The 27,655-nt window shown below is 47.1% G+C and overlaps 2 protein-coding genes, 1 long non-coding RNA gene and 1 other non-coding gene across 6 annotated transcripts in view; 3 read left to right on the top strand and 1 right to left on the bottom strand.

The window, feature by feature from the left end:
* The window catches only part of dhx36 (DEAH (Asp-Glu-Ala-His) box polypeptide 36), a 10,793-nt gene extending 4,024 nt beyond the window's left edge, over positions 1-6,769 (top strand). Inside the window, exons 13-27 of one of the 2 annotated variants that reach the window (XM_049724695.2) lie at positions 137-224; positions 293-348; positions 456-520; positions 860-1,003; positions 1,235-1,352; positions 2,007-2,105; positions 2,169-2,342; positions 2,402-2,488; positions 2,563-2,640; positions 2,738-2,837; positions 2,913-3,003; positions 3,494-3,614; positions 4,231-4,383; positions 4,517-4,777; positions 6,113-6,769. In XM_049724695.2, coding sequence (XP_049580652.1) covers positions 137-224; positions 293-348; positions 456-520; positions 860-1,003; positions 1,235-1,352; positions 2,007-2,105; positions 2,169-2,342; positions 2,402-2,488; positions 2,563-2,640; positions 2,738-2,837; positions 2,913-3,003; positions 3,494-3,614; positions 4,231-4,383; positions 4,517-4,756 — 1,614 coding nt within the window. In that variant the 3' untranslated portion in view covers positions 4,757-4,777; positions 6,113-6,769. Of the gene's footprint in view, positions 1-136; positions 225-292; positions 349-455; positions 521-859; positions 1,004-1,234; positions 1,353-2,006; positions 2,106-2,168; positions 2,343-2,401; positions 2,489-2,562; positions 2,641-2,737; positions 2,838-2,912; positions 3,004-3,493; positions 3,615-4,230; positions 4,384-4,516; positions 5,016-6,112 lie in introns of those variants that run through there. The other variant, XM_049724694.2, reaches the window with a different exon arrangement.
* LOC125971767 (rho guanine nucleotide exchange factor 26) lies at positions 5,132-27,655 on the bottom strand. Of its 2 annotated transcripts, XM_068651271.1 has the most exons (13): positions 27,133-27,653; positions 26,804-26,855; positions 26,588-26,730; positions 24,760-24,977; positions 22,341-22,493; positions 22,082-22,211; positions 21,720-21,794; positions 21,457-21,546; positions 21,234-21,388; positions 10,291-10,500; positions 6,669-6,739; positions 6,480-6,584; positions 5,132-6,413 (listed from the first exon to the last, which is right to left on the bottom strand). In XM_068651271.1, the coding sequence occupies exons 1-13, from the start codon at positions 27,571-27,573 to the stop codon at positions 6,271-6,273; spliced, it is 1,986 nt and encodes a 661-aa protein (XP_068507372.1). In that variant the 5' UTR covers positions 27,574-27,653; the 3' UTR covers positions 5,132-6,270. The 2 variants fall into 2 exon arrangements, with proteins under 2 accessions (XP_068507372.1, XP_068507371.1); XM_068651270.1 differs by having other exon boundaries at positions 5,132-6,584; positions 27,133-27,655.
* Positions 8,723-8,804, top strand: trnas-uga (transfer RNA serine (anticodon UGA)). Its single transcript has one exon. It is a non-coding gene; the product is annotated as a tRNA-Ser (tRNA).
* On the top strand, positions 22,489-25,783 carry LOC125971770 (uncharacterized). Its single transcript, XR_007482611.2, has 3 exons — positions 22,489-23,044; positions 24,778-24,884; positions 25,044-25,783. It is a non-coding gene; the product is annotated as an uncharacterized lncRNA (long non-coding RNA).

Below are 27,655 nucleotides of genomic sequence, written 5' to 3'. Positions count from 1 at the left end.
TGAAGTTGTCTCCCAACACGCGGCAAATGTCAGCTTGGGTGATAACAAATTGGGCTAGATAAGAAGCTGCGAGTAAATACGTTTGGAGGATAGGAGAATTCTTTTGTCCTCATCTTAGTTTGCTTACGTTGGACAGGAAGGAGCCATCTTGGTCTTCCTGCCTGGCTGGGACAACATCAGCAGCCTCAATGATTTGCTGATGGCGCAGCAGATGTTCAAATCAGGTAAATGCATCTTTTCATAGTTGTCACATGACTTTATGACATCATTAAAACCCGGTCTGTGGTTGCAGATCGTTTTGTCATCATCCCGCTGCACTCGCTCATGCCGACCGTTAATCAGACCCTGGTCAGTGTTTGCCGCCGCCATCTCTCTTTCCACGTCCGCTTTTATTTTCACGCCTCCGTTTGTGCCGAAATCCAATCTCAACCTCATCTCCCTTGCTCCCTCCCAAGGTGTTCCAGCGTCCTCCACCTGGGGTGCGGAAGATTGTGATTGCTACCAATATAGCCGAAACGAGGTAAGCGACCGGCCCGGACAAACGTTTTTTTTTTTTTTTTGCTTCAGGCTTTTCCCAATTTCACTTGGCTGCAAAGCGGCGAATAAAGATTAAGAACTGCGAGGGCTTGAAACGGGGCTGACTAATTGAAGATTTATTCTTGCGCTCACGCACAAATGAAAGAAGTTGACCGCGCTCTCCATCACTAAAAATAGGTGCCAAGTTCCTCCCTAGAGCTCGATTTTATTTTCTACTCAAACACGATTCCGAGTCCAAACTGAGCATTTTCGAAGCGCTTGCTTTGAAGTGCTTTTCCGTCTGATTTCATTCCATTCCCCCCCCCCCCCCGACTGCTTTCAGCATCACCATCGACGATGTGGTTTTTGTGATCGACGGAGGCAAGATCAAGGAAACCAACTTCGACACCAACAACAACATCAGCACCATGACGGCCGAGTGGGTGAGCCTGGCCAACGCCAAGCAGAGGAAAGGTCGCGCTGGCAGGTGCGGCGTATGGATTTGGCTTTTGTTTACTCACGGCGCTCCATTTTATGGCTGTTTAGGCCGCTGTGATTACAGGCCAATTTTCCTTTTATCATCCACGTTTGTGGTCCGAAAGGAGAAAAAGAGAAAGCTTCTCAGAATGGAGCCAGGCCCAATTAGCATGAGATGCTTGCTGAAAGCATTTTAATGAAAATGATTCTTAATTAAGCTTTTTTTTTTTCTTCTTCTTAGAGTGTGCCCCGGCAAGTGCTATCATCTGTACAACGGTCTCCGAGCCAGCCTTTTAGATTCCTACCAATTACCAGAAATCATGAGGACTCCGCTGGAGGAGCTGTGCCTGCAGATCAAGGTCCGTTTGCTAGTAACGCGCCGTCCAATCACAGGCGGGCTTCTCAAAGCACAAATCTTCTCGCATGAGTTGTTGGAAAGGCACATTTGTCAGCATCGTGATACATCAAGGCCATTTAAAATTCAATCTGTTTTCCCAACATTTTTTTTTATAGTTTGGCTCATCCGATGACTTATACTCATAAATAACTTTTTAGGTCTCTGATTGGCTGAAAGGTCCTCACATTTTTTTTGGAGGACCTGTTAATGTTTTTTTTTTTCCTGCAGAGATTTTCTATTTTACCTGAATAACTGTACTCAGCACAAAGGACTTTGCGTTCACACGGCGCCCTCTGGAGGAGGCGAGGGCATCGCCTCTTTTAGCAACGGATTGCCATTTATGTCGTTCATCCGCTCCGGAAAGCCTCCCAATCCACTCACTCTCCGCCTCAGCGCATGCTAATGGAACACGAAGGGAAAGGTCACTCCCGTCGATTGTTTGCATCGGCGGTTTTATTGAGTGTGTTTTTAACGTTGCCCCTGAGGTTCAGCTTTGAGGCATTTAAATACATTTTCGCAGGTGAAAGTATTTAATGCGTCCGTTTGCTAACCGAGCAGGAAAAATATAACAGTCAGGTGTATTAGTGTGTTTTGGCTTTTGTATTCTCTTATCTAGATATTGCAGCTCGGGGGCATCGCTCACTTCCTGCAGAAAGCTCTGGACCCGCCCAGTGAACAGGCCGTCAATCTAGCCATAAAGAACCTCCAAGTCCTGGTAAGATAAAAAAAAAAAAATTAATTGGAAAAATGAGTCAAATATCTTTTTGGTGTGCGTCAGAACGCTTTGGACCATTCGGAGAATCTGACGCCGCTGGGTTTCCACTTGGCCCGCCTACCCGTGGAACCTCACATCGGAAAGCTCATCCTGTTCGGAGCGCTGTTAGGCTGCCTTGACCCCGTACTCACCATCGCCGCCTGCCTCAGCTTCAAAGACCCTTTCTTCATCCCTCTGGTAGGGTCGCCGCACCTCGTACGTAAAAGCAGCCGTGGTGTGACATGATGACCTCACAGGGCAAAGAGGCGCTGGCAGACAAGAGGAGGAAAGAGCTGTCCAGGAACTCCAAAAGCGACCACCTTACTGTGGTCTATGCCTTCCAGGTAGTAGAGCTGATCACATGATTCGTTTTTTGTAATGTCCTACACTAATCGGTCATTATTTGTCGATTGGTCAGGGCTGGCAAGATGCGAAACGGTGGCGGCGCGAGCAAAGCTTCTGCTGGGACAACTTCCTGTCTGTCAACACGCTCCAGGTTGGAAATAAAGAGGAGCGTTTTATTTGTAGACTTTTGGACCTGGTTAGCTTTTGCCAACACGTGACCCCGCGTCTTGACTCCTTGTCTCGTTTAGATGCTGCACAACATGAAGGGCCAGTTTGCCGAACATCTCTGGCACGCGGGCTTCGTCAGCAGCAAGGACCCTAAAGACCCCAACTCTAACGTCAACTCGGGTAGATAGATAGGAGGAGCTCTTCAATGGATAAAAATATTTTTTTATACCAAAGTGACATTCTGCCTTCCCTCAGATAACGAGAAGCTGATCAAGGCGGTGATTGTAGCCGGCTTGTATCCTAAAGTAGCCATGATCCGACCAAGGCATAGTAAAAAGAGGCCCGGGTGAGCAAGATCATTCATATAGATCCTCACACAAATGTTTTCAAAGTTCTGACACACTCACTTATGCTTCACGCAAGTTTATTTCACGAGCAAACCAGACGGTCAGACCGAGAGCAGATTGTTCCCCGCTGTCAACGCGATGGTTTTGTCAGGCTCGCGCCGTTTGGAACGTGGCCGTCTGAAACGCTCATCGCGCTTCCCTCTGTGCCCGTCTTGGCAGGAGTTAAAAGCTGAAACAACAACAACAGACAGACAACTGGTGCAGTAGCATCCTAATGAAAACACAATTAAAATAGCGGTCCGTCTACTTTTGTTTACTAGTAGCATGACACCTAAGGATAGAAATTTCCGCCAATCATGAGCAGGGCCATCTGCTGGTGCTGCTTAATCATTGCATCATCTCTCTATATATACAAAATAAATAAACCCAAAAAATACAAAACGAAAAAATAATAATAAAAAATCTATTTGTTTTCGTTATCTCGTGCAGGGTCAAAGTGTACACACAGCACGACGGGCAGGTGAACATTCACCCCAAGTCCGTCAACTCCGAAGAGACCAACTTCAATTACAAGTGGCTCATCTATCACCTCAAAATGAGAACCAGCAGCGTAAGAAAGACTTTCATTCGCCTTACTGTGTGTTTAGACGTGTGTGTGTGTGTGTCGCGTCTGCTTTGGACGCGGTCTCAGCTTGGCGAGTGGTTAAAGGTTGGCAGTTTTAGCCCGAATGAATATTTGATTAAAAGGCTGCCTTTCAAACGCTCTTATGCTTCAAAGACTGCACACACACACACACACACACACACACACACACACACACACATACACCCACACCCACACACACACACACACACACACGTGCAGAGACAAGAGAAGCGTGGCATTGACGTCACGGTGCAGTGACGCGTTTGTCCCTGACAGGCTGATGCGGTCGTCTCCGCTTTCTCGTTCCTTTTTTTTTTTTTTTTTTGATGATTTTATTGTATTTGTCAAGGAGCTTCCAGGATGAAATGTGCCTCTTGAACGCAGACTGCCTTTTAAGCAGGCCTTTTTTCGAATGTATTTATTACCCGCGCCAAGTCTGCAACTCCCTGGACGATTTGTGATACATTGCACCACCAATTTTACAAGCTCTGACCATTTTCTGGAATAAACCTCAACCTCACCACCTAATCACAAATCCCAAGTCCGAAACCGCCTCGTGTCTCATTTTCTGTCTCCTCAGATCTTCCTGTACGACTGCACCGAAGTGTCGCCCTTCTCTCTGCTTTTCTTCGGCGGCGACATCAGCATCCAGAAGGACGAGGACCAGGAGACCATCGCCGTGGACCAGTGGATCGTCTTCAGGTCGCCGGCACGCATTGCTCATCTTGTCAAGGTAATAAAAAGCAGCCCAACAAGCATTTTTATATATATAGCACAACCATGGTCTTTTTTCCCCTAATTGGTTCATTGAAATGTTTTTGTTCATTTTTATTTAATAATCAACAGCTCATCTGTTCTCTCTCCAGAACCTAAAACAAGCGCTTAATTCTCTGCTGGAAGAAAAAATCCGCAGGCCGGCCCCTGTGGACTGGAAGAACCACCAATCCAAAGACTGCGCCGTCATCACGGCCATCGTCGATCTCATTACCACGCAGGAGTCGTCCACATCAGCAGAGAGCGCTGGGGGCGGAGCCAGAGGCCATGACAAGCCTTTGGCCCCTAGAGGACAACACAAGTACTTCGACGACGACGATGACGACAATTAGCTCGGAATGAAAGAATCGCAGGTTAGTTGTCGTATTTATTAGAAAACCACACATTTTTTGGTGCTTTCTTACAAGTCGGACTACAGAAAGTGAAAGCAGTTTTTTTTTTTTTTTTGCATTTGATTCCAATGCTCACATGCATCTGCGTTTTCAAAGCCCATCAATAGTCACCTCAAACGTAGAACCGGTCGGTTATTTAGTGTCTAAATGTTACGACTATCTGAAATAAAACTCTACTTCAGTGTTTGCCAAACTTGAATTTAAGTACAAAATGCATTGCCATATTAATCATTTATCATTGCGGTCGGGTTAAAAACTTACATCATCAACTTACATCATCAAAATAACATATGAGAAATAATAAATCATTTCCAATAGATCAACAATTAAGCTTTTATTATTTATGACTTGATGTGCCATACATACAATCAGCGGACACTTCATTAGGTACAGCTGTACAATCGAAAACACCCCGGACAAGGAGCCGTATCAAAAATTTCTTTTACAGCATTTACAGTAGAAGTCAAACGTTTAGGCACAGTTTCTCATTTAATAGCATGGCAGAGTGTTTAGGGAATTTTGATGAAGGACAAAGTTTCGATTGTATTTGAAAAACATTTTCAAAAAATTGTTTTTTTTTTACATATTTACAACTGGGACACAGTTGATTTACAAATTACTGCAATTCATGGTTACAAGATGAAATCTTGGGTGTGTGTGGATGCAAAAGGACTTTTTCCATGGCCACACCCCCACAGCTGTGGCAGATGGTCTTGTTGGCACCTTAAGCTGCAAGAGAGCAAACTCGTGCGTCACCAAGTGTGTGTGTGTCTTGTCTCTCGATTTAAAAAAAAAAAAAAAAACTTCAGCTTTTAATAAATGGCATTTTCCACCTGATGCGCAAAAACATTGCCTCCCCACCAAATGGCCTATACGGACAAAAGTAATGGAACACACTTCTCTTCAGCCTTCACAATGTTTTTGTGGGAACCCTGTTATTAGTTTAAAATGTTTTGGTGCCAAGGATGTATGAAGTTGATGAGCTTTTTTAGACAAAAGTAGTCATTTGCTGCCATCTTGTGGAATCTCAGTGCCAAATTCTTTTAAGACAAAAGTAGTGTTTTGCTGCCATCTTGTGAGTTTTTGATGCTGTTGAAGAGAGGAGATTTTTTTTTTTTTTACGCAAAAGTAGTGCTTTGCTGCCATCTTGACCATTCTAAACCTGAACAGGCAGGAGTTGTCCTTGGTTTTTGGGTTATTTCACAGAGTTCTTTCTTCATCATTCAAGTCTCCTGTTGGTGCAATGGTCTTGGGTCTCAGTACTTTTGTCCTGATAAGTTCTGTCTGTTTTTTAAGGACACCTTGACAGCACCAGGTTGATGCCACCTTCTCAAGGACCTATGAGTTATTCATAAGATGTCGGCCATCTTATGTCATCCCTGTTATTCATGGTCACCGAGGACTAACGTGAGGACTGGCTCAGTCAAACGTCCCTTTTACGGTCCCCCTGAACGTCACACGTTGGTTTCCAGGCCCTGCAGGCGGTCCATCCTCTGCATGTTACGCTCGATGGTGGCCTGACACGTGATGGGCTCGGCGCACTCTGCCAGGAACCAGCCGCGCTCGCCGTCACGTAGACGCTCGCCTTCGTACCAGCCTGACGTAAAGACAAACATCTCGTGGGGAATCTGCGTGATTAGATTTTGGGATTTGGTTTTCTTACCATCTTCAACCAGCTGTGAGACAAGCACCACGTCGGCCACCTGCAACGACAACTCATCCGGCTGCTTGGCCGTGTAGGTTCTGGTCACCTCCACCTGCATGGCGTCTATAACGACACGATTCCTAAGCACTCCTTTTGGACGCCCCGGGTGTTTTATTCAACGACCACACGGGGGCGATATTGTCTTACTTGTCCTATCTTGATTCTTGTCTTTGTTGACATTGTGGCCCAGGGCGCTGATCCACCTAGCGCGTTCGTTCCTAAAAAAAATAAACACTTTGGGTCAATTAGCAATTTATAATAGCTTATTTTATTCCAGTATTAAATGGTGCTAGTGTAGCTAATAAATTGAATGTGCATGGGGAGCTTTGAGAGCTTCAACAGAATGGGCCTCATTGAGTGGATTTGAGTGGCTCAGCAGGTTTTGGAGACAACAGAGGTGTGTTGTCAGGTTGAACAGAAGCAGCACAAAAGCAAAAGTCTCAGGAGGCCACTGAGGGACTTAAGCGATTTCTCTTTCGTGACTGTCTGATCCCTGAGAAGAAAACATGCACAGTGGGTGGAGCCACGCAGATCAGCTTCCACGAAACTTTATCTCTGGATTTCACCTGTTCCCACATCCCACTTAGCTGAGGGTGAGGATCTCAAGAGTGAAGGGATTTGAGTATGACTCATAAAACATGAAGGAACATGCTGATGGACGTTAAGCGCAGGTTTTCCTGTGAGTCAGCCTGGATTATTGTTTTTCAGTTGGGATCGAGGACACGTGGTGTTGCAAATCATTACTGGTATCCCATAAATATGAGACGATGCACGATTGGGATTTTCGAGCTTGATCAGCGGGCTTAAGTTAACCGATCACAAGGTAATTTACTTGGCAGAGTATTCACCAATTCATTTCTGCCCATGTTAAAATGAGTATGATTTGAATATGAAACATTTATTCAATTAAAAAAAACAAGCAGAATCAGAACACGATTAATTTTTTTCTTATCCCAAACCCATTTTCCCATCGGAAACAAAGGAAGTTGATCTAATTCGTTCCAGGGTGAACCTTTCACCGTCATAAAACGTCATTTTTACATTGCTTAGTCATACACGTGTAAAATTCCAATCTGCCTAATAATACTGGCTTCGGGGACTCCCAAAAAATTCCAAACATCTAAATGGCATGGTCATACCCACAATTTGTGAGTTAACATCTCTAAGGTGACCTACTTGTGCGACTCAAGTCGTCACATGCTTTCACTTAACCGCCGTCACCCAACACTCAAATTCTTATCACAAAATGGCCGCTTTGTGATTTATTAACCAACTCCAAGTGCAACCTTACCTAACAACCAGGTCACCCAACAAGACTCAACAAACGCTTCGTAACTTGATGTAGTGAGCGAAGACAACTGTTTTTTAATATAGCGATGGTGACACATGTCCACATTTGCCACCGGGGACGCAGCTGAACACATTTTTTGGGGACGGCGGATGTCGAATTGTACGGTATGGATGGAGCGCATATGTTTCTGACAGGCGCTTTCATGGTTATCTGTGGAATGTACATACCCGACGTGAGTGTGTGTGTGTGTGTTTAGGTGCAGACAGGTGTTAGGCCGGTTAGGTGAACAACAAAAGGACGAGAGAATGCGAAGCGTCATAAATCCATTCTCAGTAGATCTCCTTACTGCTTCTTTCCCGGCTAGATAAAGAGCGACGACAGCCTTCTTCTATCCTTCCTTCCTTTTTGTTTTTTTTGTTTCCCTAACCTTCAGAACTGTTCCCCAACCCAAAGCAAGGGTCAAAGCACGTTTTCCGACGCTTGACGGAAACATGACTTGAAGGGAAACGCATATTTGAACCAGAGTAGAACGCCAAAATTAGTCAAAAACCAAAATATAGCATCATGCTAGCAAATACGACAACTGTTGTGTGTCGGAATTTCACGTCTGACTAACAACTGTGTTGGTTTGCTGCATGGCTTTTTGTGTGACAATTCCTGTTCCAGCCCGGAGACGACGAGTTATTCACTGAATGGGGGTCACGCCAACGTGTGCACGGCACCAAAACAAAAGAGCACACAGGGGCTGGTCAACAATGGCAAGTTTAATCCCCCCTCCACTAAAACGGGCTCACGTTTAATGATTGTGTCACTCTTGCCTCGCAGTCCCAACAGTTTTCCGTCATAGTTTTTGTTGGCAGCAATTTATTTAGCATTTCATTTTCGCATTCGTATATCTGACCATATCGAAGTTGTCATGGCCGAGCGGTTAAGGCGATGGACTTGAAATCCATTGGGGTCTCCCCGCGTAGGTTCGAATCCTGCTGACAACGGTCAATTTTGGGGTATCAGTATCTCAAACACCAGAGTTTGATTTCCTGATGTATAAGTTAAATTAATAAATTAAATATTTATAACTTACTGAGGTCTAAGGACCTCCATAGTTCGTTCCAATTTAATTCGACTGACTCAACGATGACCGCTTCCATGTCTCACGTGGGCTTGAGTCACTAATTCGAAAAGAATAGACATCGGAAGTGAGAGCTATTTTCTGACCTAAAACAAAAGATAGCGCAAACACGAGATGATCAAGACGGGTTGAGGGAGTGAACCGTCGTGTGTGAATGGGGGGGTGGGCACTCGTGGGAAATAGTCCGTTTAACAATGGAACGCTGCTATGCAACCACTGTAAGAATGGACACTTGCCAGACTACTACAGTGCACACACACATTGTGACATCCCAACCAAGGCCCCCCGAACTCCCAAGTTATCAAAGGATGAAGGTTTTTTTTTTTTTTTTTCATCACACCGCACAGTGCACAGAGGGGGCAGTAAGCCCTCGTGGAGACATGGACAACACTTGTCTTGCTCATCACAATGTCCCCTCTTCAGCGGGCCCCACGTAATTACAAGCACGTCTTTGGTCTTTTTTGTTAAATAACCAAAAGCAAACATTAGCAGACTCAGCTGAAAAAAAAACAAAAAAAAAACAGGCGCAAATTGTCTCTCACTCATCAAAGTTAAATGACCATATTAGCATCGTTATACATTTGTATGACGGTTATTAAATTAAATAAATTAAATGTAAAAATAAATATATTTAAATTAATAAAATAATAATAAAAAAATACTTGTAATTTTTCCAGTAGAGTTAATAAAGGTTTTTACGATCAAATAAAATTAAACTCCATGGGGACAATCGGTTGTTATTATAGGTTTGGAAATTTTTTTTTAAACTAATCCTATTTCGTTGGGAATATTGCAAAATTCTCGTGAGAAATAGTCTGCAGCGCCGGCACAACTAAGTGCAACTGTTCATTCTCCAGCGTGGGCTGTAACAAATAAACCACGTAGCAAGCCAAATATATGACAGATCCCCTTTGTTTATGTGTGCGTTACATAATCTGTCTAAACAAACCCTCTTCACTCTATTTATTGTACAAAAGGGAGACGGAACTGGCGGTTCGGGAAAAGCCTCTCCTAACAAAGATAAAAACTATAAACCACGTAAAAGTACTTCTCAGATGTACCGAAATGATTCAAGCAGCCACGTGCCTTTTAACGTATTTAAACCACCGACTTGGCAGGCCGTCAATAAAACTATTAACCGCCTCACAGCAAGAGCCAAGACAAAATGACGGACTAATAAAGTTTATTTCCCAAGTCCCATTAGCAGGAGGTAGTAAAAGGTGAATGTTATGGCGGCGACAATGGAAGTGTAACAAAATACCCCTGCGAACCCGACAAGGGCCGAACGAGACGGCAGTGAAAAAGCTGACATGACGACCGAGCAAGAACTGAAAAGATGGAGTACTCACAGTAGGTCCGTCCCTAAGATCATGGGCACCTTTTCGCCGGAGTGGTTGCTCTTGAAACGCAGTCGGAAGAGGTGGTTGGCGCCGCCTTGCCGTGAGCTCAACATGCCGGTGGTGCCGCGAACCGGCGATAGGTTGACCTCCTCGGGCTGGCACGAGCCAACCCAGATCTCGTCCCTCAGGGCGTAGTCGATTACAGAGTAGCTCTCCTCGCTGGGAACGAGAAGAGGACAGTGGAATTGTCACTTCCGGATGTTTTTAGAATCGATGATTGTGTCGATGAGTTCGTCGATTAATCGGATGTTTTATTTGCATTATCTGTTTATTAACCAATTATTTTTGTTTAGCTCTCCTCGCTGGGAATGAGAAGAAGACGGTAGAATTGTCACTCCCGGATGTTTTTAGAATCGATAATTTTGTCGATTACTTGATTTTGATTTAACTGTTTATTAACCAATTGTTTTTGCTTATCTAGTATGATTTAGCGATTTACAAAAACAACAATTATGACTCTGATACTAGCGCCAAAGGCATAAAATTGCCATGTCCACTTTTTCTGTGTTGGTGCCCAGAATAGCGGCACGCGAAAAGGGCGGAAATTCCAGCTGGTTATTTTATTCAACCCCCTCTCACCCAAACATTAAATAAAGATCAGGTTTCCTCATCCCAAACCCCTTCGAGGCTAAAGACCGTCAAGTTAATAATGGTCACCTCGAGAGGCTCATCAATCAGTAGCCACATAATATGTCACACTTTACAGCAGTTAAAATAAAAACTTAACCTGTTTCTGTGGCTTGGATTTCCCACGAGTACCTGAGTGTTCGCTTTTTGTCGGCGAGCGCACACGCTCGGTAGGAAACATCTGGAGCTAATTGCGCGCCCTTACATGTGAAGCGTGTTTACGTAGCGCGCCCAAAGAAACAGGAGCTGAAGGCGAGCCCATGTGGGTTTTATCAACTCGAGACTGGAACGGCGGCCCAACTGGCGAGGAAACGCCGTCACGTGAGCCAACGTGTCCATTAAGGGAGCACGCTCCAAAACAAACGGGAGTGTCGAAATGCTTCTGTTTTTGCACCCTCGGTTAAGAATATGAACTGTTGGACTAGCGAGGTCGCGTCCGGTCAGGGATTCCGGTTACGGTCTCGAAAAGCTTGACCACCTGTTGAAGACAGATTGTTTGCAAATTAACAATTGGGGGAGAACAATGATGCTTGCAGAAGGGAGAGGAACCCAATTAGCATTAGCTTCTCATTAGCATACTAGAATATTCACAGCTAACAGAGGCCTGGTGGAAAAATTGTCTTTGATAGTATTTTCATCATGGTTGAAATCAAATGAGGATTTTCTACCTGTTGTGTAATAAATGAAATATTCTTACACACAACTTCTGTATTTCTCCCTTGGCAGTTTTAATGACTGATAGCCCTACAGGTAAAATGTCTGGAATGCCTTTCGCGTGGCGGGGGTGGCGAAAGGCAATTGGAACGCGAGCAGAACCTGCATGGTTGTGTGGTGAGTTTTCTCATATGAGTGGGTGTATAAAATGCGAATTTAAACTATTTAAGTGACCCCACACCTACGATAACTTAAACCTGCTCAATTTTCTTCCATTGTAAAATGCACTAAATTATTTATTTTAAATATTTGGTATTGGTAATTAGAAGAATACAATTATTCTTTTTATGTTTATATTAAGCTATGTGAAATTGTGGTGTACAGGTCAAATAAAAAAAAAAAAATTAATCAGTACAATTTATTCTTAACTTCTTTAACTTTTCCTCAAATGACAAAGCCGCTCCTCACGAGTCTAGTGGCAGCGGACGAGGCTTTTTGGCGCCAAATAATAATGGCCGCCCGGACATGTAACGTTAATGCATTTCGGCCTCACGACAATTCCCCCCACCCACCCGAGGCCGCCATCTCATGAGTCCAGTTGGAGCGGACGGGGGGCTTTTTGGCGCCAAATAATAATGGCCGCCCGGACATGTAACGTTAATGCATTTCGGCCTCACGACAATTCCCCCCACCCACCCGAGGCCGCCATCCTCATGAGTCCAGTTGGAGCGGACGGGGGGGGGGCTTTTTGGCGCCAAATAATAACGGCCGCCCGGACATGTAACGTTAATGCATTTCGGCCTCACGACAATTCCCCCCACCCACCCGAGGCCGCCATCCTCATGAGTCCAGTTGGAGCGGACGGGGGGGGGGGGGGCCTTTTGGCGCCAAATAATAACGGCCGCCCGGACATGTAACGTTAATGCATTTCGGCCTCACGAGAATTCCCCCCACCCACCCGAGGCCGCCATCCTCATGAGTCCAGTTGCAGCGGACGGGGGGCTTTTTGGCGCCAAATAGTGACGTTAATGCATTTCGGCCACTGATCTTCCCGCGCTCCCCTGCCCATATAGTATGCATTTGCGCGGTGCGCGTTACACCCCCCCTCTACTACGCAGTCCGTCAAAATGACAGGCTGGCTGAAATCTCAGCGTTTACCTTGGATTATTATAATGTCGGGGATTTAATCGATTCTCCGCCCCCCTGCCGTCTCTCGCTGAGACGGTGTCAGCGATACGGACGAGAACGGAGATGCAAATGCAGCTGAAAAGCTGAAACGCGGTAAAGGCTTTATTCTATTCATTGGGGGATACGCCGCGCGGCGACGCAGTTGACGCACGGAGGCGCAGCTGCCGTCGGCGTTCAGGCCATGGCCAACGCTACATTACACTCATGAAAAAAAAGAAAAAAAAGAAAAAGAAGAACAGTTGAACAACAACTGTGACTTATTTAGATAGTCTGTCGACGTGTTACTCCACACTTTGCTAACCTCAGTGGCGGATTCCATGATGTGTTAGCTCGCTGGGGCAATCCTCAACCAAATTCAAACATGCAGACACAAATGAGAACTAGTGTGCTACTCCACGCTTTGCTAACGGTGTTAGCAGTTTCCATTAGCTGACTTTGACTTTGACATTATGTAACAATGCTCAAGATTCAAGGGGTTTTATTTGCCATGTCTGTGGCTGCCAAACAAGGAATTCAACTTCGGTAAATCACAGCCTCTGTTCAACATTTAGGTGACTAACAATGGGAAATATTCTCAAACATCCCCGGATCTTAAATTCCCAAGAGGGCAAGGAAAAACTCAAAACTCCAGCTAGGGGAAATGAGAAACCTTAAGAGACCACAAATGGGAGGATCCCTCTTCTAGGATGACCAGGCTGCAATGGAAGCAGTATAACTAAGACGGATAACACATCCGTTCTGGACTGGAATGTTCTTTTGATGCACTTACCTTGCTTTGCCATGCATTGCCTTGCCTTGCCTTGTACTTGCCTTGCCTTGCCTTGCGTTGCGTTGCCTTGCCTTACCTTGTACTTGCCTTGCCTTGCCTTGCGTTGCGTTGCGTTGCGTTGCCTTGCCTTGCCTTGCCTTGCCTTGCCTTGCCTTGCCTTGCCTTGCCTTGCCTTGCCTTGCCTTGCCTTGTACTTGCCTTGTACTTGCCTTGCCTTGTACTTGCCTTGTACTTGCCTTGTACTTGCCTTTACTTGCCTTGCCTTGTACTTGCCTTGCCTTGTACTTGCCTCGTTTCGCCATGTACTTGCCTTGCCTTGTACTTGCCTTGCCTTGCGTTGCGTTGCCTTGCCTTACCTTGTACTTGCCTTGCCTTGCCTTGCCTTGCGTTGCGTTGCGTTGCGTTGCCTTGCCTTGCCTTGCCTTGCCTTGCCTTGCCTTGCCTTGCCTTGCCTTGCCTTGCCTTGCCTTGCCTTGCCTTGCCTTGCCTTGCCTTGTACTTGCCTTGCCTTGCCTTGTACTTGCCTTGCCTTGTACTTGCCTCGTCTCGCCATGTACTTGCCTTGCCTTGTACTTGCCTTGCCTTGCCTTGCGTTGCGTTGCCTTGCCTTGCCTTACCTTGTACTTGCCTTGCCTTGCCTTGCCCTGTATTTGCGTTGCGTTGCGTTGCCTTGCCTTGCCTTGCCTTGCCTTGTACTTGCCTTGCCTTGTACTTGCCTCGTCTCGCCATGTACTTGCCTTGCCTTGTACTTGCCTTGCCTTGCGTTGCGTTGCCTTGCCTTACCTTGTACTTGCCTTGCCTTGCCTTGCCTTGCCTTGCCTTGCCTTGCCTTGCCTTGCGTTGCGTTGCGTTGCGTTGCGTTGCGTTGCGTTGCCTTGCCTTGCCTTGCCTTGCCTTGCCTTGCCTTGCCTTGCCTTGCCTTGCCTTGCCTTGTACTTGCCTTGCCTTGCCTTGTACTTGCCTCGTCTCGCCATGTACTTGCCTTTCCTTGTACTTGCCTTGTACTTGCCTTGTACTTGCCTTGCCTTGTACTTGCCTCGTCTCGCCTTGTACTTGCCTTGTACTTGCCTCGTCTCGCCTTGTACTTGCCTTGTACTTGCCTTGCCTTGCCTTGCCTTGCCTTGCCTTGCCTTGCCTTGCCTTGCCTTGTACTTGCCTTGCCTTGTACTTGCCTTGCCTTGTACTTGCCTTGCCTTGTACTTGCCTTGTACTTGCCTTGCCTCGCCTCGCCTCGCCTCGTACTTGTCCTGCCTCGCCTCGCCTCGCCTCGCCTCGCCTCGCCTCGCCTCGCCTCGCCTCGCCTTGTACTTGCCTTGTACTTGCCTTGTACTTGCCTTGTACTTGCCTTGTACTTGCCTTGTACTTGCCTTGCCTTGCCTTATACTTGCCTTGTACTTGCCTTGCCTTGCCTTGTACTTGTACTTGCCTTGTACTTGTACTTGCCTTGTACTTGCCTTGTACTTGCCTTGCCTTGCCTTGCCTTGCCTTGCCTTGCCTTGCCTTGCCTTGCCTTGCCTTGCCTTGCCTTGCCTTGCCTTGCCTTGCCTTGGCCTTTCCTTGCCTTGCCTTGCCTTGCCTTGATTTGCCTTGCCTTGCCTTGCCTTGCCTTGCCTTGCCTTGCCTTGCCTTGATTTGCCTTGTACTTGCCTTGTACCTGCCTTGTACTTGCCTTGCTTTGCCGTGCCTTGCCTTGCCTTGCCTTGCCTTGCCTTGCCTTGCTTGCTTTGCTTTGCCTTGCTTTGCCTTGCTTTGCCTTGCTTTGCCTTGCTTTGCCTTGCTTTGCCTTGCTTTGCCTTGCTTTGCCTTGCCTTGCCTTGTACTTGCCTTGCCTTGCCTTGCCTTGCCATTCCTTGATTTGCCTTGCCTTGCCTTGCCTTGCCTTGCCTTGTACTTGCCTTGCTTTGTACTTGCCTTGCCATTCCTTGATTTGCCTTGCTTTGCCTTGCCTTGCCTTGCCTTGCCTTGCCTTGTACTTGCCTTGTACTTGCCTTGCCTTGTACTTGCCTTGCCTTGTACTTGTACTTGCCTTGCCTTGTACTTGCCTTGCCTTGCCTTGTACTTGCCTTGTACTTGCCTTGCCTTGCCTTGTACTTGCCTTGCCTTGTACTTGCCTTGCCCAGCCTTGCCTTGCCTTGCCTAGCCCTGAGTAACTTTGCCTTGCCTTGCTCTGTCGTCTGGCCATGCTTTCCGCCTTGTACTTGCCTCGCCGTCCTTGCGGTGCCATGCCTGGCTTTTGCCTTGCCTTGCCTTGCCTTGCTGCGCCATGCCTTGCTGTGTCATGCCGTGCCGTACCGTGCCGTGCCGTGCCAGCTTGTGCTTGTGGCTGCCCGCGCCTGTGCCGTGCCGAGCCTTAACGTGCCGTGACGTGCCCGTGCCTGTGCTTCCGCCCGTGCCAGTGCCGTGCTCTCCCGGGCCGTGCCTGTGCCTGTGCTCCAGCTTGTGCTTGGCTTGTGCTTGTGCCCGTGCCTGCGTCGAGCCGTACAATACTGTGCCGAACCTGGGCCTGTGCCTGTGCTTGTGCCTGCTTGTGTTCCGCCACGCCTGTACTTGTGCCATTGCTTGAGCCTGCGCATGCTTGTGCTTGTCCTGGTGCCAGCGCTTTGCCCGTGCTCGATCCTGTCTGTGCTTGTGCCTGTGCTTGTGCCTGTGCTTGTACCTGTGCCTGTGCTTGTGCTTGTGCTTGTGCTTGTGCCTGTGCTTGTGCCTGTGCTTGTGCCTGTGCCTGTGCCTGTGCTTGTGCCTGTGCTTGTGCCTGTGCTTGTGCCTGTGCCTGTGCCTTGTACTTACCTTGTACTTGCCTTGCCTTGCGTTGCGTTGCCTTACCTTGTACTTGCCTTGCCTTGCCTTGCCTTGCCTTGCCTTGCCTTGCCTTGCCTTGCCTTGCCTTGCCTTGCCTTGCCTTGTACTTGCCTTGCCTTGCCTTGTACTTGCCTTGCCTTGCCTTGCCTTGCCTTGCCTTGCCTTGCCTTGCCTTGCCTTGCCTTGCCTTGCCTTGCCTTGCCTTGCCTTGCTTTGCTTTGCTTTGCTTTGCTTTGCTTTGTCCTTGTCCTTGTCCTTGTCCTTGTCCTTGTCCTTGGCGTTGGCCTTGGCCTTGGCCTTGGCCTTGCCTTGCCTTGTACTTGCCTCGCCTCGCCTTGCTATGCCTTGCTTTGCCTTGATTTGCCTTGATTTGCCTTGATTTCCCTTGCCTTGCCTCGCCTCGCCTCGCCTCGCCTCGCCTTGTACTTGCCTTGCCTTGCCTTGCCTTGTACTTGCCTTGCCTTGTACTTGCCTTGCCTTGCCTTGCCTTGCCTTGCCTTGCCTTGCCTTGCCTTGCCTTGCCTTGCCTTGCCTTGCCTTGCCTTGCCTTGTACTTGCCTTGCCTTGTACTTGCCTCGTCTCGCCATGTACTTGCCTTGCCTTGTACTTGCCTTGTACTTGCCTTGCCTTGCCTTGCCTTGCCTTGCCTTGCCTTGCCTTGCCTTGCTTTGCTTTGCTTTGCTTTGCTTTGCTTTGCTTTGCTTTGCTTTGCCTTGCTTTGCCTTGCTTTGCCTTGCTTTGCCTTGCCTTGCCTTGCCTTGCCTTGCCTTGCCTTGCCTTGCCTTGCCTTGCCTTGTACTTGCCTTGCCTTGCCTTGCCTTGCTTTGCTTTGCCTTGCCTTGCTTTGCCTTGCTTTGCCTTGCTTTGCCTTGCCTTGCCTTGCCTTGCCTTGTACTTGCCTTGCCTTGCCTTGTACTTGCCTTGCCTTGTACTTGGCCTTGCCTTGCCTTGCCTTGCCTTGCCTTGCCTTGCCTTGCCTTGCCTTGCCTTGCCTTGCCTTGCCTTGCCATGCCATGCCATGCCATGCCATGCCATGCCATTCTTTGATTTGCCTTGATTTGCCTTGTACTTGCCTTGTACTTGCCTTGCCCATTCTTTCCTTTGCCTTGATTTGCCTTGTACTTGCCTTGTACTTGCCTTGTACTTGCCTTGATTTGCCTTGATTGGCCTTGCCTTGCTTTGCCTTGCTTTGCCTTGCCTTGTCCTTGTCCTTGTCCTTGTCCTTGTCCTTGTCCTTGTCCTTGGCCTTGCCTTTCCTTGCCTTGTACTTGCCTCGCCTCGCCTCGCCTTGCTATGCCTTGCTTTGCCTTGCTTTGCCTTGATTTGCCTTGATTTGCCTTGATTTCCCTTGCCTTGCCTCGCCTCGCCTCGCCTCGCCTCGCCTTGTACTTTGCCTTGCTTTGCCTTGCTTTGCCTTGCCTTGCCTTGCTTTGCCTTGTCCTTGCCTTGCCTTGCCTTGCCTTGTACTTGTATTTGCCTTGCCTTGTACTTGCCTTGCCTTGTACTTGCCTTGTACTTGCCTTGTACTTGCCTTGTACTTGCCTTGTACTTGCCTTGCCTTGCCTTGTACTTGCCTTGCCTTGTACTTGCCTTGCCCAGCCTTGCCTTGCCTTGCCTAGCCCTGAGTAACTTTGCCTTGCCTTGCTCTGTCGTCTGGCCATGCTTTCCGCCTTGTACTTGCCTCGCCGTCCTTGCGGTGCCATGCCTGGCTTTTGCCTTGCCTTGCCTTGCCTTGCTGCGCCATGCCTTGCTGTGTCATGCCGTGCCGTACCGTGCCGTGCCGTGCCAGCTTGTGCTTGTGCCTGCCCGCGCCTGTGCCGTGCCGAGCCTTAACGTGCCGTGACGTGCCCGTGCCTGTGCTTCCGCCCGTGCCAGTGCCGTGCTCCCGGGCCGTGCCTGTGCCTGTGCTTAAGCTTGTGCTTGGCTTGTGCTTGTGCCCGTGCCTGTGTCGAGCCGTACAATACTGTGCCGAACCTGGGCCTGTGCCTGTGCTTGTGCCTGCTTGTGTTCCGCCACGCCTGTACTTGTGCCATTGCTTGAGCCTGCGCATGCTTGTGCTTGTGCTGGTGCCAGCGCTTTGCCCGTGCTCGATCCTGTCTGTGCTTGTGCCTGTGCTTGTGCCTGTGCTTGTACCTGTGCCTGTGCTTGTGCTTGTGCCTGTGCTTGTGCCTGTGCTTGTGCCTGTGCTTGTGCCTGTGCCTGTGCCTGTGCTTGTGCCTGTGCCTGTGCTTGTGCCTGTGCTTGTGCCTGTGCTTGTGGCTGTGCTTGTGCTTGTGCTTGTGCTTGTGCCTGTGCTTGTGCTTGTGCTTGTGCTTGTGCTTGTGCTTGTGTCTGGCTTGTGGTTGTGCTTGTGGTTGTACTTGTGATTGTTCTTGTGCTTGGACTTGGATTTGGACTTGTGCTTGGACTTGACTTGACTTGAATTGACTTGTACTTGCCTTGTACTTACCTTGTACTTGCCTTGCGTTGCGTTGCCTTGCCTTGCGTTGCGTTGCCTTGCCTTACCTTGTACTTGCCTTGCCTCGCCTCGCCTCGCCTCGCCTCGAACTTGTACTTGTACTTGCCTTGTGCTTGCCGTGCCTTGCCCCTGCCTCGCCTTGCTATGCCTTGCTTTGCCTTGATTTGCCTTGACTTGCCTTGATTTCCCTTGCCTTGCCATGCCTTGCCTTGCTTTGCCTTGCCTTGCCTTGCCTTGCCTTGCCTTGCCTTGCCTTGCCTTGCCTTGCCTTGCCTTGCCTTGCCTTGCCTTGTACTTGTACTTGTACTTGTACTTGTACTTGTACTTGTACTTGTACTTGTACTTGTACTTGTACTTGGCCTTGTACTTGGCCTTGTACTTGGCCTTGTACTTGGCCTTGCCTTGCCTTGCCTTGCCTTGCCTTGCCTTGCCTTGCCTTGCCTTGCCTTGCCTTGCCTTGCCTTGCCTTGCCTTGCCTTGCCTTGCCTTGCCTTGCCTTGCCTTGCCTTGCCTTGCCTTGCCTTGCCTTGCCTTGCCTTGCCTTGCCTTGCCTTGCCTTGCCTTGCCTTGCCAGCTTGTGCTTGTGCCTGCCGGTGCCGTGCCAAGCCTTGACGTGTTGTGCCGTGCCTGTGCCATGCTCTGCCGTGCCTGTGCCTGTGCTTGTGGCTGTGCTTGTGGCTGTGCTTGTGGCTGTGCCTGTGCTTGTGCCTGTGCTTGTGGCTGTGCTGGTGCTTGTGCTAAATTATTTATTTTACATAGTTGGTACTGGTAATTAGAATACAATTATTCTTTTTATGTTTATATTAAGCTGTGTGTCTGACTTCATAAGTGTAGACCAAGTCGGGCTGTTGTGATGCGTCTAGTGTGTTGGTGGAGTGACCAGTGCATGTCACTTGTCACTGTCAACCCTCACCGCTGGCTAGCAGTATGCAAACGGGAGAGCCGAGTGCGTAAGTCTCTCCCTGCCAGTACATAGCCTCTCTAACAGCAAGCCCTATGTAGTGCCTCCACGCGGCGACACATGGTAACTGGGTACAACACGGACCCAGGCTAAACTACAAGGGACTCGGAGGAGGTTTGGCCCCTAGACGTGCGGCACGCAGGCCCACCGGTGTGTGGACACGCCCTGGTGCCCACGAACCAGCCCCCAACTATGGGTTAAATAGTACCACTGCCCAGTGGGTTCCTCGGGAGAGGAATGGGCTAAGGGAGTCAACCCCTACAGAAAATCAATTTCCCTTTGGGTTGGTGTCAGGAAGGGCATCCGGCCGTAAAACGTTTAGCTCCAAAAATCTCTCTCAGTATAGGACTCTCAACCACTAGACCGTCCCCGGTGGAAGAAAGGCATATTGAGAATCCAGTCCAACCCAGCGGCAGACTTTAAATCGATGATGATGATGATATGTGAAATTGTGGTGTAAAGGTCAAATAAAAAAAAAAAAAAATCATTAATCAGTACAATTTATTCTTAACTTCTTTAACTTTTCCTCAAATGACAAAGCCGCTGCATCTCTGGGTGTGAAGTTTGATAAAAAGTCCTTGTTGGACTTGCAGTTTTGCTAGCAATGCATTAGCCTCATCATTCCTTTAGCTGTTACTTCATTTTTTCAATTTTTTCAATAGCTATTCACAATTAGCGATTAGCTAACATTGACTGTTTAAAATATGCCAGGTTAGCATAAAGGAAAAAGTTAGGGAGTGAAGATGAGAGGGAATCCAGCTGCTATGGATTCTTGGACGTTATGTAAGTGTTCCCGCTTTCCTGCTGCGTGACAGCCAAATCTGACACAGGTCTTGTTTCCCACTTAATATTCCCACTTTGGATCCAGGAATCTGTTCACAAGTAATCAACCTGAACCGTCATTCAACCACTGAGGAACAGCTAAATTTGCGGACATGCTAACAACTAGCAAACAAACATGTTTTTCTCCAAAATGAGGTCATGGCTGTTTCTAACCTGCCAATAGTTCAGCAGTGTTTTTGTTTTGACGGCCTGCACATAGCCAAGTTGCGTGACTCTGTAGCACAAAACAATATTATAACAGCTACTTCCATTCGTACTCCCATTTCCCAAAAGCTGGTCCAAATTCTGGACTGCGCACACCAACCCAGTCTCCCTCTTCCAGGTTCCATTCCCAGAAAAACATCATATGGAATGTTTCTTTTCATCCCCGCCCTTCTCATGGATTCTTAGGAATTTTAAGCGAGCCAGTCAGGGGACGATCGATTCCAGAAAGCAAGTGAGAGTGATTTGAAGTTTTGGGATGCATAAAACACCCACGCGACATGCTAATCAAAAACACATCATTTCCAGGAAGTATTTAGCCTTGAGCTGGAATCGCCTTTCTAATTATGTTGACTCAACGACAGACAGTCGATGGCGGCTTATATTCTTACCTCTTCTTACGAGTGACGATGAGAACATCGTTGAAGAGGAAGAAGTAGACCTGTTGCCGCGACGTCCTCTTGAGGAATATACTGTTGTCCTCCACGAAGGCTCTCAGCTCGCCTCGCTTCACCATCCACCGAGATGATGAAACCAGTGGGAAAGGCTACGAGGTCAAACAAAACCTTAAATTAGTCAAACTTCTTAAATATGTCATATTTTATAAACATCTACCTTAATTTTAAAGTCCAACTGGGAGTTAATGGTGTACATCATCTCAGTTCTCTCCATGGTGCGGGCACCTTCGTTGCATTTTCTTACCACCTGCATATTAAAAAAATATTTGTTTAAGCTACAAAAAAAAAATGTAAAATGTAAGATTTGGTACTCAAAATAAGAATGATTTATTAATTATTTAATTACATTTTTTTTTAAGAAAAAAAGGTCCCCACTTTTCTGGTTTTCCATATTATAACAAACATTATTTACTCACTGACCTTGCTGACAGCATGTAACGACTTCTTACATTCTTCATACTGCGCGGAATCTTTCGGAGTCTTCTGACAAATAGTCTGCAGGAGACAGGGCACGCAAAAAATAAAAAAACAGGATCAGTTGATTGTGGCTATAAAAGGCGCCTTATCAATGCTTGATAGAGTGTCGAAACTCCAGAGCAGCTGTGGGAAAAAAAGTCAACCGAAAGGAAACTTTCTCAGGATCTAGAGGTCTCTGTGTTGACTCTTGGGAGACGCTCACCACATTTTGTAGCAAAAAAAAAGTGGAACGCGAGAAATTACCAATAATGGACACTGTGCAATAACATAAGAATCAAAGTCTCGTAATTCTAAATCGCACTCACGTCCATGAGCAAGGGTAAGCGCGTGACCCTCTGCATGGGCAGGATGAGGAAGGAGATCATAGGGAGGTTCCTGCAGTCAGGGTGGGCCTCAATCTTGCTCAGTACCTCCTTAAAAACTGGATTCTTGGATCTGGACCATGAGGAGGAGTAAGAAAAAGTAGCTTGAGTAAACTGTCAAGGTTAAAGTTTGAGAGTAGTACATTCTGGATGGAATCCAGAGGAGATAAGATAATACGTGTGTTTGCCTGCGGTCACTCACAAGAGCCTCTGAAGGGTTCTCTGCTGGTAGACCTCGTTGGAGCAGTACGTCACGTAAGGATCAAAGTTGGATTCGGCGTGCTTGCAAACGATGTCGCTGATGCTGTCGATCACAACGTTCTGCTGGTGTTTCTCTTCCAACTGTTTGAAGAACCTAAAGACAGGAACATTAGTCTTGTAAAGGTTCCCTGAAATCTTCTGAAGAAACCACATTGAGACCAAACCGGGGGGTGGGTGGGGTGAAGTCATCTTGCAAATATTCGGCCTTTGGGGGTAGTTCCTGAGGCAGTGCTTGTGTGTACCAAAATGTCGCTAACCACCCGAGCTACGCCGCCCACCCAATCAATCAACGACAAAAGCAGAGAATGCAAAGCTGATTCATCTCCGCTTGGTGCTAGCAGAAGATTTTGTTGCAGGACATAACACAGGCAGGAGTCCACAAGGCAGGAAACATCCCCAACACCTCTCCCTTGTAAGATCACAGAAGAGGAACTCCACACCTCTTAAAATAGAGACACGGTTCAACATGAAACTTTTCCTCTTCCTGGGGAGCACCAGATGGTCTCTAACAGCATCCAAAAAAAAAAAGCCTTAGCCAGTCATGCGAAGATGTCAAACAGGAAGGCAACGAACGGCGACCTTGACCAAAGAAGATGCCCTGCTCCACTCGAGCGTGCCATTCGACATTTAACCACCCTTGATACGGTATGTCTATCTATAGGAGACAATGCTTTTCAAGCCCCCCCCCCCCCCCCCCCCCTTCCTTATGAGGACATGCCCACACAGGATCAAAGCGAGTTATCCTAAACATCTCTTCTAAGCTCAGGTCAAGGATGTGGCCTCAAAACTCACTGACCCGACCCCTGTGGCTTCGTGTTGGGAATGTGGAAGGTGACACGACTAAGACTATTTTACAAATAATGGATTTAGGGTATGTAAGAACTTTGTTGTTAACCAAAACAGCAGGGCGGTCTTCTATACAAAGAAAGTCCCTGAAGTGTATTTTGGAAGATTCTACTTAATGTGCGTAAGTTCCTTCCGTTGTCATTCTGGTAGAAAGTGACTTGATTGTGTTTCAACTCCAACTTCACTTGACATGATTTACAGTAATCCCTCGTTTATCGCGGATAATTGGTTCCGAAAACCACCCGCGATAAGTGAAATCCGCGAAGTACGGTCACCAACAAGAAGTACTGGGCAGGCTAAAGAGTTAGCGGAAAGATGCTAATTCACGATCGTGCTAACACGCTAAAACAGACCTCTAAAGGAATGTAAACAAACATTTGGAACAATACTACATTGTCCTAAAGGTTAGACACATGTTTTCTCAATTTAGAAGTTTTATTTTGACTTTTAAAAGTTTTTTTAATTAGGGGAAAAAAATCCGCGGTGTAGTGAAGCCGCGATAAACGTAACGCGAAGTAGCGAGGGATCACTGTAATATACGACTCCATGTACAATTCCACTATTTATGGAAGTATGCTAAAATGACAGGCTTCGTGATAATATAAGGAATGCTAGTAAATGAGTTTTCTCTTAACCTGAGGCGGTTACTGATGTATACTAGCTACCCAATGTGTAGGTGTGAACGGTATGAGGTGTGTGTGGAATGACGTGGCCGAGAAGGTCACGGCAAGTCCCAACAGAGGGAAAGAATTTGCGTGTGGATATGCGGCGAGGAAATCGGCGTAATATACGTCAAATAGTTAATTACATCCGGTTGTATGACTAATTTCTAAGGTAGTACAATTGGAATGCAACCCACACATTTTTTTTGTATGAATGTCATAAGGGACAAAAAAATGGCACAACATTTTTATGTGTGTAGTATCATTATCAGGAATGTGTGTAACAATATTTAAACAACATTCTGGTGCCAGGAATCTGAATGGACGTGCTGCTTCGTATACTTTTGCATCAATGTTAAAACTTTCAGCTAGCTCGTGGGGGGGGGGGGGGGGGACCAGCGTTTCCAACTGGGCTCTTTTACAGGATTCTTAAAAGTCTGTTGTTACCAGACTAAGAACGTCGTTAAACGTCTCCATCTAAATCAGGGTTTATAGAAGAACTGGCAACCCAAGCAAGAATAAAAAATACAGCTTTTAACCCAACTCGCCTTTTAGTCTTAATCTCGTCTCCGAATCTGGTCCGTGTCGGGGGTCGGTAGCGACTACGCTCGAGCTGAAAATAAGCCAGGCTGCAAAATGTGGCGAGAAAGCAAATGTCGTGGTGTTTATAGACACACCTCGCATGGAAGTGAGTGTGTCGAGGTGCTATTAAATGCGAAATTATCCGGCTCATTGGCCGAAAGCAAAATACCGCAAAGTTTTTACGAGACACACAGGAGTTGCCCAAAAAAAACCTTTTGTTACTAGAATCTAATTTTAGCGAACTAGCAAAACAATGTTTATATCTCTTACCTTTTGCTCGCTTCGTAGACGTCGGTGATATTGGAGAAGAGGTGGTGGTGTTCCGTCTTCGTCATGGCCTCGCTGAGTTCCGGCGAGTTCTTGAACATGCGGATGAGGATCTCCAAACTATGGAGGTACGAGTGCTCCGAGGAAATCACCTCGAAAATAGCTTCTTGTCTTTTGCATTCTTCCTGATTCATCCGATCAGACACACCGCTTTTCTTGACCTTGGTTAGGAGAAAACATTTGAGTCAGTAAAACACTTTTTGTGCCATTTTCAATTTGCCTCGCAGGGATTCTCCAGAGTGTGCTGTGATTGCTTCTGTTGTCTCAGCGCATAATGAGTCCAGTACTTAACATACCGCACTCGGCGGGAAACGGGCAACAAACTTGTTGTCGAGATCTTCATTGCATGCCCATGGCGACGGATGACACGCCGACGTAAAAATAACAAACGGGCCGCCGTTTGTGCTCATTGAGGACCATTTGGCCGTAAGCACGGAGAAGGAATCTGAAATGGGTTTGATCGAAATCAAATCTTTCGGAATGGACTAGGTGTGAACTGTTATGAACTGATTCTGCCAACTTCTTAGCCTGAATTAAAAATCTGACTTGAGTTTCAGATTATTACACCAGCAAAGCCCTGAGGCACCTTGGACTTCAAATTAATATGCAAGAAAATTCCCTTAATGGCCACGTTCCAAGACTGCGCCTCGTGCTGGAGAGACACCAGGAAGTGATACTGCTTCATTTTAAGTTTCTGGCCTAACGCCCAACTGGGAACAAACAAACCTAAATCAAACCGGTAAATCCCTCGAGGCTGTGCCACGTAATCCAATCGGCCTTGTTCAAAATGTTCTCGTTTAATGATATACAAATTATGGATGTTTTCAATTAAAGATTGTAATATAGGGTTGCTACAAAATGGCGGCACATTCTCGCTGGAATTTGTAGGAATGGATTATGGATTAATTACGTCTGGTACTATTCAGCCATAGTTTAATCAGTAGCTATTGGCTCAGATGAATTTGGCAATCTCCTGAGAAGTCAAGCTGTGCAGTTTATCTAAAATATCTCCAAATGTACTGCAAGGTGGAGATACAACGGAGACAACTGGTAATTCTGGTTCTCGGATTAGTTAGAGCATGGGTGTCAAACTCAAGGTCCGGGGGCTAAATACGTCCTGTCAAATCATTTTATGTGGCCCGCGAAGACAAATTGACTTACTAAAATTCCAAATTGTCTTCAGGACAGCTACAAGGGTTGAAGCTCTTAAAATAATTTTGGAGCCTAATGATTTTGCAGACGGGTGTAACGGATTTGTTGATGCCACGTCATTTCACATCAGTACAGGATGTTTCCTTTGACATGTTTTGTCACGTCCCAACAAGTGATAAAAAAAAAAAAAAAGCCAGCGAGGATGCCCAGGAATAAACAAACTCACTCATCTCTTCCTAGAGTACATTCCCTCCATTCCGATTTCTAACTGCATTACGCAACTCGGGTGACCGCACGTCCCTCTCAAGGCAACATTTTATGCATAACTTCAGTCTGACAAAATAAGATTAGCTAGCCAACGCATTGGCAATGAGACTCCGCAGTGCTCCCAAAAAGAGGTCTGGCTGACTGACTGCCTCTCTCTTGGACTCTGTCAGCGACACTCACCCAACTGGAAATGACGGCATTCTTGAGAATGCGAACATTCCAACTACTGTATATTCGGCTAAAGAGACAAGACGTGAACGGAGTAGGGGAAATGGAATCGAGCTTTTGGGGTTTGTTTACAACAGAAGGAGCAGTTTGTAATGTCTGCCGAGATGTGTTTGTAATGTCTAACCACAGTAAGCTGGCTCCAGGACGTCCGGATCGGTCTGTATTGCAACACGATTCCGTTATCAACCGGTGCGTCCACGGAATCGGCATCTTCATCCGAATCGTTATGCAAGGCCTTTTCCTGATAGTTCTGGTACAGTTCCTCTTCTGAAAGACATCAAGAAGAAAGGATTAGTGACTGAGAAAAGGGATTGAAAATGAACTGGAGGTCGACTCTCACCTTCGCTGTCAAAGGTGCGTTGAGGGGTCAGACTGTTTTTCTTGTCGGGAATCTGAAAATAGGATACGACACGTGGGATTGTCCATACACAGAAACTGTCTGCTGACCTCTATCTAATGACAAAGCCCTTGTGTTTGTGACTGCCATTACATCATGTCTTCCAAGCATCAAATAATAGATGTCCTTGTAAGGCTTTGTTCTGAATTTCTGGTGTAAGCACACGAACTTTATTTTCCACTTAATGTCCACTTTGAGGAACACACAAGATCCTGTGCTTGATCTGCTTATCTTGATGATACTGTTATCTTTATAAGACTTGCTCGGCTTACCTTGCTCTTTTTTGTGCCAGTAGGAGTTGTAGGGCTGTCAGGCTTGGGTGCCCCCGGGCTGGTGGGCTTTATAATACAAGGAAGGCCCGAGTTGGCTGGAGGGGTTTTATTATCGCTATCTAATCCCTTCATGGCCGCTTGGGAAAGTGCCTGGGCCTCCAGATCGACTCCGGTGACAACAGCCCTCCGGTAGGAGGTACTTCTTAACCCTCTCTTGAGTGTCCCCGGGCTTTCGTTTTCTCCATCCGTCCCTTCGCCGTGCCCGACTCCCGTGGAGAAATAGGCCCCACTCTCCACCATGCTGAGTGTTTTTAAAGTCCGCTTGGGAACGTCCAACCCCAGAAGCCCTGCCAACCCTTGGCCTTGTGGCCCAGATGCGGGGGTCTTGTTTTGACGACTACCCGAGGCTAAGCCCTTAGGGATGAGCTGCTGGGTGCCCATCTTCAGGGCGGCGGGACTGTGGGTGCTGAGTACGATAGAGGGAGCAGGTGAGATACACGGGGAAAGGGAAAGGGAAGGGGAA

The sequence above is a fragment of the Syngnathus scovelli genome, chromosome 7 (genome assembly GCF_024217435.2).
Source record: "Syngnathus scovelli strain Florida chromosome 7, RoL_Ssco_1.2, whole genome shotgun sequence".
In the NCBI taxonomy this organism is placed as follows: Eukaryota; Metazoa; Chordata; class Actinopteri; order Syngnathiformes; family Syngnathidae; genus Syngnathus; species Syngnathus scovelli.
The sequence above is the reverse complement of the archived record's forward strand: the minus strand, read 5'-3'. Positions and strand labels throughout refer to the sequence as shown.